At 44.2% G+C, this 11678-nt stretch overlaps 1 protein-coding gene across 4 annotated transcripts; it reads right to left on the reverse strand.

Annotated features, from left to right (window-relative positions):
• Positions 1-820: 820 nt before the first annotated feature.
• Positions 821-7926, reverse strand: LOC112569676. 4 transcript variants are annotated; one of them, XR_003100504.1, is made up of 5 exons: positions 6886-7926; positions 5525-5696; positions 3002-3367; positions 2502-2780; positions 821-2227 (listed from the first exon to the last, which is right to left on the reverse strand). XR_003100504.1 is itself a non-coding variant. In XM_025247557.1 (5 exons), the coding sequence occupies exons 3-5, from the start codon at positions 3267-3269 to the stop codon at positions 1899-1901; spliced, it is 876 nt and encodes a 291-aa protein (XP_025103342.1). In that variant the 5' UTR covers positions 3270-3367; positions 5525-5696; positions 7557-7926; the 3' UTR covers positions 821-1898. The 4 variants fall into 4 exon arrangements, 2 of the variants coding, with proteins under 2 accessions (XP_025103342.1, XP_025103341.1); XR_003100503.1 differs by having other exon boundaries at positions 6853-7926; XM_025247557.1 differs by having other exon boundaries at positions 7557-7926.
• Between the last annotated feature and the right edge of the window lie 3752 nt (positions 7927-11678).

Here is an 11678-nt window from a genome sequence, read left to right on the forward strand (position 1 = left end):
TCCGACCTTCTTTCGCTTTTAGCCTAAGCATGAGCTTCGTGTAATGTATATTTGTTTCACGATGAGAAGGACCTAAAGTTTATAGATGTGTTATGGCACAAATGTTAACTTAGTTTGTCTAAGTTTTTTTTTATTATTAAACTGCTTCTTTTCTTGACACCCACAATCTAGAGTCCAGACACAGGCACTATATGTTGGCCCTTTAGTGTTGAAAACTTACATATTATGCCGTATGTTTACGTGTTGCTATGTTATTTGGTTACTAAATCTGAATGTCTTTCGCATGTACGTGTGTCGGTGTGTGTGTTGTGTGTTACTTAATGGCGGATGCAAACCCATCAACTCAACCTCAACTATATATACGACTGCAGACTGTAGGGTTCCCTTCGTTGTAACCTATTGACGAACATTACAAATAAATTAATCGTAGGCTTATGTTGTAATGTGTATGCAGCGTGCTGTCAATGATAAAAGACGAGATATCCCTGAGGAAAAAATTGACTTTAGATTAAGGTGACCAGACGTCCCGCTTTTGACCTCGAGTCCCGCGTGCTCGTCGGGCAGGACGCCCAATGTCCCGCTTTCTGGCTTTCTGGCAAGTCCATCAAATGTCCCGGTTGTCTTTAAAAATCGGAATACCGTACGCTGACTCGGCGTTCTTTGTCGGTGACGACACCATCATCGGCACGTGTCCCGCTTTCGCCCCCGAAACGTCTGGTCACCTTATTGAGATCCCAACTAAAACCGTGTGATCGTGGCGTGAGGGCCCCGCACATGCCCTTTGCCTCGGGCCCAGCGGGGGCTAAGAACGGGCCTGTCGTCGATGTTATGTATCTTTTCATTTAAGAGCGTAGTAGATGTAAAGTTAAGAAGGTTAAGGTATTAAAGAATATCGGTATGTGCCATCTTAATTAAATAATGACAGTCGGAACTGTAATTAGTATTAACGCTAAATTGAAATTATTAACTACATCCAGTCTCGAGTAGTTCTCATATCCTGTGACAGACACAAACGTTGCGGTGCGAGACTGAGAGGAAGTACATGTGTGTAGGGTGGCAGTGTGTAATATTTTATAATATTTTGTTATACAACTTCGTGATTTCGTTTTCTGTTGCACAGGGAGCAAAAGATGCTGCTTGTCTCCACTAATGTTCATATTATATAATAGCTTTGGTAGAAGCACTAAAGATAGGAGCCTTCTGTTAAAATTTGCTGATGACTCTGGCTTGCTGTCCCTTTTAAATCTTTGTGAACATGTTCACAGCGGAGCTCTTGTGGACTTTGTACAGTGTGTGGTAAACACTTCCTTGTCTTAAATATCTTAAAGGCTAAGCAAAATAGCGAAATTATCTTTGACATTACTATCCATGATGATTCCATCGAGGTAGTCGACCCTTACAAATATCTAAATAATATCTTTGATAACAAGCTTCAATGGAACATCAACACTGACATGATCCTCCATAAGAGCCAACAACGCCTATGCCTTCTACGGAAACTCAGATCTTTCTCTGTCAGCTCTGTCATCCTCACTCGCGTCCATCAGTTCTTCATTGAAAGTCTCATCAGTTTTTCTTTCATCTCTTGGTTCCACAACCTCTCCCTAGGGAACAAGAACAGTCTGGTCTCCCTTCTTAATATCTGTTCCAACAACACCGGAAGCAGGCAGAGGGACTTGGCAGCCTTTGGTCATCAGCAAATCTTCAGGAAGGCATTGCGAATCCTCTATATTTCCGACCATGTGTAGGCCTGTGAGTTTTCACTCTTACTTTTTCTGATAATCTAGTACAAGCACTATTTTTAAATTGCTTATGTAGAGAAATAAAGTTGTATTCTTGTCCGCACATTGTGTAGTAAACATTCGTATTTGTTTTTTTACTCACAGTAAGCATTGATTTTAACTGGATTGTAAATAGCAAGTGTGCTTACCTGGATAATAAGTGATCATCAGTGTCGTTGTTGCAGAACCTATTTCATTTCGAAGAATCAGCGACCAATTTCCTTCACTAATGTTGGTTTCCTTGTGAAGATGGACGGTCAGAAGCAGATCAGGAGGGTGACCACTTAGGATGCAGCTTACTCCCCTCGTGACATTGTTGTCTAGAGTCACTGGTGTCAAGAGGCAGGCAGTGAGTGTTGTTGTGTGAGCTTTGACATGAAATGTTAGGACTTGAAAGGTTTGTAGATTGACAATATTTATGGAGTTTTCGACAAACTGAGGAGGACCTGCAAAAGTTCCAAAAGGCATAAAGATTATTTGGGTAGTTTAGCTTGAGGTTGGCTCATCTCTGTGTATCTCTCTCTCTCTCACACACACACATAAGTGTACACACAAATGCATGAACACAAAAGCATAGGTGAGATTCAGTGGAGTAATTCTATTTCTTCATCAGTTTGCACATAAACTGTTTCTTATACCCCTAGTATCCATGCAAGTAAAACAAACCTTTAGAGTAAGTGGGAGACAAACGACATGACTACAACAAGTTTGAATACCTACACCTCACGAAGAACGTGACGGATCTGTTCTGCTTCGAGCCGCTTCCTTCACACCTGACTGTCGGTCGGTCGTCTTCACATTGGGCAGAGAGTGAATAATTAAGAAATCCATCACTACCAGATTTCAACTCGTGTCCATGTTTATCAAGAAGCTTGAAAGTAGCGGGAGGGTTCCCTTTATCGAAGGAGCAGAAAATGTCGACCTTCTGGCCCTCGTTAATGAAGTAAGGACTTGTAAAGTCTTCTCCACCAACGGTTAGACTTGTTACTTCTGGTGGGTCTTTGGAAACAAATACATATAAATACAGTTACTTATAGAAAAGACAGGCTTTCCAGCTGCCTTTGCTTGTTTTCATGCATAAAATAACAAGGTTTGCTTGAATTGTTCAGCAGTATGACATTTCTGTCCTAAACATAACAATTTTAACATCTTAAAGTTTCTTTACTTCTAAGAAGTCATTAGTGTTTAGAACGAAATGCGGTAAATAAGTTCATACTTACACAACACCTCAACACGTATCAGTCGGGTAGGTTTGGGTATCCCACTTCTGCCAGTGGAGACTATCATCGCACTCAGTGACCTGGTGACGACCTGAGTAATGTAGATGTCTAAAGCCACCACAGAGCTGCTCGCCAGTCGTTGTTCCCAGGAGCAGGTGACTTCTTTCTTATTACTCAAGTCCACTCTGCTAAAGTCTTTGTATAGAGCAAATCTACATGCAGTACTCAAAGAGTTTCCTTCACAAACCGTATAATGAGCGTAAAACATGTCCGTAGCATCAGGAATTGTAACGTTGATGGTGTAGTTGATATTGATAGAACTATTTTCTTCTTTACTCAGGCTTTCACTAAAGTTAGAAAACCCACCTGAAAAATTTGGGTTTATTCATGAGCAGGACAAGACATGAAAAGAATATCATCCACGAAACGAAATATATCAAAACGTTCACAGTGTCACACTAGTCTAGTTAATGTTCTTCGATGTCTTCTGATCAGATCGATCATGGGGAAAAATTTCCATAAAGCGCTAGTTTCTAAAACTCAAATAAAAGTTTTAAAACATTAGTAACAGAAAGAGATTTCAATCAAGATGAGTAAATGACTAATGACTAAAATGAAGTTGACCTCCACTGATCTTGATTGTTTTGTGTTCACAAAGTGCAGCCATGCATGTCTAGCACTTGCAACCATAATGTGGCAAGTGTCTGTGGTCTGTAGACTAACAATATTTCCTTCTAACTACTCCAGTAACAGTGGAACTCTTTCGAATCAAGACATCAAATACACAAGTAAATATTTTCGTGGTGTAACTTTAAGGAAGTATAGTTTTTGCATTCTTATACTAATTTCAAAAGAAAGATGGTAACTGTATGGAATGGAGAACTCATGTCTGGGAAGAAGGTCACGAAAAATTCGAACCAATTTAAAAATGAGAGTAAGATAATCATCCTTCCTGTTAGGATTTTCAATCATTTCACATAGTTATATCATATTAAATAAATAATTTGTAAGCTTATATGTTCCTATATACAGGCTTTGCTTTGAACATCTGTGGAATATTTCTGTAGAAATTAAAGACATTAACTAATGATCGTTAACACATTCAGTATTTAAACTTGCGAAATTAATCTTTAAAGAAGACTAGGTTGTCGTATTCACTCCTTACATTCCAAGAGAAAAACTTCTTTCATCAGTGTGAGAAGTATCAAACACAGAGTGCCAACTTTGGTAGACACGTTCATGATGAAGTACATGATGGGTCCAGCCGCTGTACACCAGTGTCCACAAAATTTTAACAGGAATATAATCACAGGATTCCGACACTCGTATAAGCGACCTCTGAACTTTCAGTTTCCTTGTATAGTCTCTAACCGCAGTCTGTCTGTGTTTCCCATTGTGGTCATTATCTGTTTTCTTGAGTACATGTATAGATGGTATGTAGCGAGACTTGACACTTATGAAACACCAAGTGTATCACCAAGCTAACATCTATGTAAAGAGGTTTTACCATCTCACACTTTGCCATGACTACTACTTGCTCTCAAGAGGAGTGAGAAAATGACAGCCAGCTATCTACAAATTATATTTATTATCTGTTTTCAATCTTTTCCTCAAGAAAGGAGTTGACTTATATTATGACTTATAAATGTTAGTCACCCAGGTAGCTTTTGTGTCACTGAGTGTGTACGAAGGACCAAACAGTTCATATTTTCTACTAATTTGACAAGCATTGTTTCCCATCACGGCATCGGCTTCAGACCAAAGAAACGTCTGTCAATTTGTTTTCTTTTTGTTTTTGTTTTTGTTTTTTTGTGGGGGGGGGGGGGGGAGTGCGTGGGTGGTGGAGATTGCGACTTTTTAGTGCAACGATTGTTTTTTTTTCCTCCCACAGTACAGACACTTTATGCCTGTGTCCTCTCAAAGTCAACTTAAAAATTATGATTATGTAAGAAAAAGTCAATTGAAATTTTATAGGTCTTGTTAGAGATTATAAAACAGCCTATTAAACATTTATATCAACATTTTATTTTCATTATTATCCTTTTTTCTGGTTTTCTATTATTATTATTGTAAAGCAAGTACTTTTGCCTATGCTCAGATGCTATCAAATCCAATATAAAGCCATGGGTAGTGTTATAAAAAGCTTAAGTTTATTAAAAAAATAAGAAATGCAAAAAACAATTAGTTAAGTATTACTCACTTTAAGACTTTTTTTTTTTTCACAACCTTCACAACACACACACACACCTTACTTACCACTTCTTTGACAGATCTGCATACTTTTGAATATGTTTTGTCTATTACGATTAAAGGCTTATAAGAACAGAGATATTCTTTTAGCTCTGCATCTTTCTTATGTCATTGAGCTAATTAATCCAGGGTGTCCTGTTATGTGTTGTTATATTTTCCTTCAAATAGTGTCCCGTTCCTGTGTATTATAACTGTGTGTAGATAACTCCTCCTTCTTATCATTATCATCATCATCATCATCATCATCATCATCATCATCATCATCATCCATACCTTGACTGGTGCTACCTGATCACCAGATAAGCTTGAATGCCAGTTGACTCGCAAGAGACACCAGCGACGGTCGTGGGAGGTGTTTGCAGGTCATTCATGGAGGACCATCCTTCATGTCCGCCATCCACTTCTTCCTCTGTTTACCTTGGCTATGAACTCCTTCCACAGAGCCCTAGAGGATGGTTTTAGTTAAAGTGATATGTTAGACAACTTGTCTGAACAAGATCAGCTTAAGCAAAGGAATGTGAGCACTAAACAATACAGATAACTTTCAAAACTGTGTGGTCAAAGGGAGATAATCACGGACTCGACCAGCAACATCAACTTTTAATTCAACATACAAAACTTTTCCATATTTACATATATTTTGATACCACGTTTCTTGTGTTTTTGAGTTTCTAAGCATCGACATTAGCAAAGAAATGTTTTAGTTGCATCTTGAATCATTCACATAGGGTGGGTTTGTCTTTTTGTTTACAGTGTATACTGCAGTGAAGTTAATATATGGAATTGCTGAATTTCTTGTCTAGCCGCTGCTTTTCTTAGTGTCTCTCTGTCTGTCTCTCTCTCTCTCTCCATTAACCCTTCCCGCGCTTCATCACTTTATGTCATTTATTTTGCCGTTTCACTCCTGTAGTTACAGAGTGCACTTGCTATATTTTCATCTCAGAATCAACTAAAGCACTACAGATTGACTCTTTTTTTACCATTTAACCTCCCTAGCTTACACTACTCACAGCCAGGCTTCAAGAAAACAAGCGCTTCTCTTATAGCTAGGCGGAGATGAAATTGGAAGTCTCTACAGAGCAGGGGCGTGATAACTAAAGGAAAGAAATTATCAGCATCACAGGAAACAGCTGAAGACCCGAGCACATCTCATCTTTCCGGCTCTGACAGCTTAGGTTATCTAGTCTTGGAGAAAGACAGCAATCTAGGCTTTGAGATAATGAGACATTGTGACTGAGCGTTCAAACACGCGACTAGCTTGCATGCACTTGGCGCACCTCTCTTCTTACTCTACATTTTATTTTCTAGTTCAGTTCTGTTGTTTTTAACATAATGGTCAGGGTAAAGGGACTTGACTGTAGACCTTCATAGCTTATAAAAGCTGGAGTTCCCACCCATATCTCCCCGTCTGATAATATGGGGTGTGGTAGCCCACCTCCTAGAATATGTCGGTCTAGACGGGATACTTTTAAGTGGCCCACCCTCTATAATGGTGTGTGGATGTATCAACATGTTATTAACATTTTTTACAGTTTTATGCCTATGTGTAATGTTGTAAGTCAACTGTTCTCATATCCTGTCCAAAACATCTGAGTCCTTACCTTTTTATGATAGTTTGTTCTGTTTTTGTTTACCTGTTTTCGACGATCCGTTTCCCGCTGTGAAGATACTTGAAGAAACTTTCCTTTTTAAAGTCAATACGGATATTAACCGGTATCCCAGGAGTCAACCGTTCCTTACGTGACACGGACGTGGACGAGAAGAACCGACTGCAGTCCGCAAACACGTAACGAGTCATACAAGTGGATACGACGGCGAACAAGGACGTGACGACGTATTCACGACGTACGGGCATCTAATCCCATAATATTAACAGTTCCTAGTAAATACATATGTAATTAAGTATTATGTGTTTTTGTAGCCATGTACGTATTACCAGACATCTTAGGGACACATTCCACAATCACATGCGTTAAAGACAGTCGCCAAAGGTATTTGTGAATGTCAGTAAATCCATAAACATCATGGCGTTCATAAAAATTATCTTTTATATTTGGCCGCCTTTGATCGCCAGCAAATCCTCAGGAAGGCATCCCACATCCTCTGTATTTCTGATCATGTGTTGGCATGTGAGTTTTCACTCTTACTATTTTTGATCATCTAGTACGAGCATTATTTTGAGTTGCCTATGTGGATAAATAAAGTTGTATTCTTGTCCGCACATTTTGTCGTAAACATTCATATTTATTTTTTACTAAGAGTAAGCATTCATTTTAACTGGATTATAAATAGCAAGTGTGATTACCTAGATCATAAGTGATCATCAGTGTCGTTGTAGCAGAACCAATTTCATTTCGAAGAATCAGCGACCAATTTCCTTGACTAATGTTGCTTTCCTTGTGAAGATCGACGGTCAGAAGGAGATCAGGCGGCTGACCACTTAGTGTCGCGTGTCACGATTTCGGCCCTTCTGTCAGCGCCTGGGGACGCTCCTGTTCAGTAAGGCAGCTCACAGCAGACGACGGTTGGCGGCTATTTTTTGTACGGTGTGCAGGGGAAAGGTCAAGGCCTTCTCCCTCTGACCGTAGCCGTGTCCTACGTCACGCTCTTGCTACGACACGTGACGTCGGCTTGAGTGCTGTGTGCTGCCGGTGGGAGCTCTGGGGGTGCACTGGTCGGGCCCCTCCCTTCCCTGTCCAAGGTTTTGGCGTGAAAAGCGTTCACGCGCCTTGGCATGGGCTGGGTGTCGTGGGCGCTGACGATTGGTCACAGCCCCTGGGCGACAGGAAGTGACCCCCAGAGAGCAGCGTCCCTCGTGGCAGTTCTGACCTGGGCTCGGAGGAGAGTAGAGCGTTTGTGTCAGAAAGGACGGCGGGAGGCGGGCCAATGTGGCAGTGTAGGCTGCGCCGTTTTACCCAAACGAGCTTCGGATGGAAGGTGTCGGATTCCACGGGAGAGTTTCTGCCATTCCGGTTGTGGAGGGCAGCTGACCGTCGGGGCATTAGCACAAGCCGTTTTGGGTGAGCGGAGTCTATTTCTCTGAGTTCCACTCTTTTCTAGTTTCTTAGAGCCTTTAGTTCTAGGTTAGAATTTGTAATGGCCGGGTCGCGTCGCGTGTGGCACGCACCCGTTTTTTGTTTTGTTTGTTTTTTGTTTTTTTTTGTTTTTGTTTTTTTTGTATGAATTTATGAGTTAGGGGCCGCTTGTCTAACGATAAAATTATGTATTTGTATGAGAGCAAGCGGTTTCATGACCAGGTTGGTCATAGTTGTGTATGTGTATAAGGGTGTTTTTATAAACTGAGATATGTTGGAGTGCCGTATGATTGACTGGATGAATTGTTGTTTCTCTACAGGCTTGCGTTTGTTTACTTCTACATGTATTACGTTCTCCGTTTTCCACGTATGCTACATGTTCAACATAATTGTGATCTCGCTGGACGTTTTGTGATCATCATCTGTGTCATCGTCCGCTTTTGTGGGACTGTCCGCTATTGTGTCGACCCTGCGCCTTCATCACCTCGTCAGCGCGTGAGCGCGACCCTGCTGTGCCTGTGTGCGGCCCAGCCATCGGGAGGGAGCGCCTAGGGTGGAGGTCGACAAGCGGAGTCTCCGTGACCAAGGTCTACCGGGACGAGAGCCGTGGGGTCAGCCGGACAGCTGGTCCAGAGGAAGAGGGGGGTGGTTCCGCTGTTCTACGAACACTGAGCGGACACTTGCCTGCGCTGTGTCGCAGTGCTCTTTGTATGTTCTCTGCTGTGTGTGTGTGTATTTTAATTGTAACTTCTTTGCGGGGAGGCAGTCCCCTGTTGTTGTTTTTTTATATTTATTTGACGAGTGCTCGTGGGGGTATTATATTTTTTTTTTTTTTTGATCCGTTTTTCTGTGGGTGTGTGTGGGTGTATGTGTATGCGTGTTTATACTTGTCATTAAACTGCGTGTTTGTATCGTTGTTCCCGTCTTTGTCGTGGTTTGTGCCGTGCACGGGTTTCGAGAGGTAAGTCGTAGACTGCCTCCGGCCGAGTGTCTGTGCGTGTCTGGCCGGCTGTGTGAGCGGCTGTGCGCGTGCTTCTGGCGAGGCTGTGGGTGGAACGCGACAATTGGTGGAGATGCGGGGTAGAACATTGCTGGACAGAAGGTGTAGGCGTTCCGCTTATTGTGACTTCCGCACGCAGGTGACCCTCAATAGTCACGAGGTTTCTGCAGTGCGGGACACGGGCGCCGACCTACTTTGTGTCAGGCGTGACCTAGTCGACCCGAAAGATCTCACGCACAGGAAACAGAGGGTGCGCTATGCATCCACGGACACGCAGTGGGTACCTCTTGCATACGTCCGGCTGGAGTCTCCGTACTACTCTGGCGAGGTAGAGGCGGCCGTTTTTCCCGATCTCATTGAAGGAGTGCTTATAGGGAATACCATGCGGACGAAGGAAGGAAAAGAGATACAGGTGCCGGTATACGAAGAGCACGCGGCGACGTGCGCGCGGGTGAAAACCTGCATGCAGATGAGAAGCGCAGAAACTGAAAAGGCTCCACTACAAAAGCTGGAAATTCATGCCCATGAGTTAAGCATGCTGCAAAGCACAGACGAAAGTTTGCGGCACATTAGAACCGTGCTCATCAAAGGCGGCCGCCCGTGCAGCGAGGCACAGGGGTCGTGTCCTTTCAACACGAGGGAGGTCTTCTTTGGCGCAAGTACACCGGAGGCAACGGAGTTGTACACAAGCAGGTCGTCGTGCCAGTTCCGCTAAGGGCTGATGTTCTCAAAATGGCACACGACTCACCGACGGGTAGACATCTCGGGGCCCACAGGACACGCCAACGGATACTGGATGATTTTTATTGGCCGTCGTTATACAAAGACGTGCGGCGCTATTGTGCAGCGTGCGCCACATGCCAGCGCGCGACACCCAGGGGGCGAGTTCGTGAAACTCCCCGCAAACGGAGGCCAGCTATCGAGGAATCGCCCCGGCAGGCGGGGGACAGTAGCAGCCCTGGGGGACGGGTGTCAGTCGACGAGACGCACATGGAGGTGCAGCAAAGGGCAGAAACCAGTCGTCATGGAAAAGTAACATATGCACAGACGAATCTACTGGAGCCAACAAAACAGGAGGAGACACAAGACCCGCTTCAAGCGAATGGGGACAGGTCCTGGCGGGCATTAGGTCTCTGGGGTGATGCTGTGTGCTTCCCGGGGATGGGACGTGTCCTGGCAACAGCTCCACATTCTCCGGCGTCGTTCTGCGTGGAGCAGAAGCAACGCGTCAGGCCGTCTGGATCGGTAGAGAGTTCTGTTTAGGATTTGGTGTTAGGACGTATCACGGATTTAGGCGTGAGTGAGTCTGGTTTTTTTTTCAATTCTCTGTAACTGTTTCGCTAGGTTCTGCGGACAGTTTCTCTTTAGATGTCGCGCAGGCGATTGGTGTACTGTGAGACTGTAGAGGCTGACTTCTTAAGCAGGTCTCTCCCCGCCTGATACCTTTTAGGCGGCCGGTTGCCTTCAACAGTAGAAGGATGATGATGTCAGTTATGTAGGTTAGCGATGTTTATATTTTTCTTGTCGAGTTTCTTTAGGGTTGTGCCTTAGCCTACGCAGTCGTTCCCGTGTTTTGGGGTTTAGTATTGGTGTTTTGACTGTAATTTTTGACTGTTGTGACTGTTGCTCCTCTGTAATCTTGACACGCGATGGGTTTAAACTCCGCGTTGCTTTGTCTTTAGGAGGGGGATGTGTCGCGTGTCACGATTTCGGCCCTTCTGTCAGCGCCTGGGGACGCTCCTGTTCAGTAAGGCAGCTCACAGCAGACGACGGTTGGCGGCTATTTTTTGTACGGTGTGCAGGGGAAAGGTCAAGGCCTTCTCCCTCTGACCGTAGCCGTGTCCTACGTCACGCTCTTGCTACGACACGTGACGTCGGCTTGAGTGCTGTGTGCTGCCGGTGGGAGCTCTGGGGTGCACTGGTCGGCCCCTCCTTCCTGTCCAAGGTTTTGGCGTGAAAAGCGTTCACGCGCCCTTGGCATGGGCTGGGTGTCGTGGGCGCTGACGATTGGTCACAGCCCCTGGGCGACAGGAAGTGACCCCCAGAGAGCAGCGTCCCTCGTGGCAGTTCTGACTGGGCTCGGAGGAGAGTAGAGCGTTTGTGTCAGAAAGGACGGCGGGAGGCCGGGCCAATGTGGGCAGTGTAGGCTGCGCCGTTTTACCCAAACCGAGCTTCGGATGGAAGGTGTCGGATTCCACGGGAGAGTTTCTGCCATTCCGGTTGTGGAGGGCAGCTGACCGTCGGGGCATTAGCACAAGCCGTTTTGGGTGAGCGGAGTCTATTTCTCTGAGTTCCACTCTTTTCTAGTTTCTTAGAGCCTTTAGTTCTAGGTTAGAATTTGTAATGGCCGGGTCGCGTCGCGTGTGGCACGCACCCGTTTTTGTTTTGTTTG

This window comes from Pomacea canaliculata, linkage group LG7, assembly GCF_003073045.1.
Source record: "Pomacea canaliculata isolate SZHN2017 linkage group LG7, ASM307304v1, whole genome shotgun sequence".
NCBI classification, from domain to species: domain Eukaryota; kingdom Metazoa; phylum Mollusca; class Gastropoda; order Architaenioglossa; family Ampullariidae; genus Pomacea; species Pomacea canaliculata.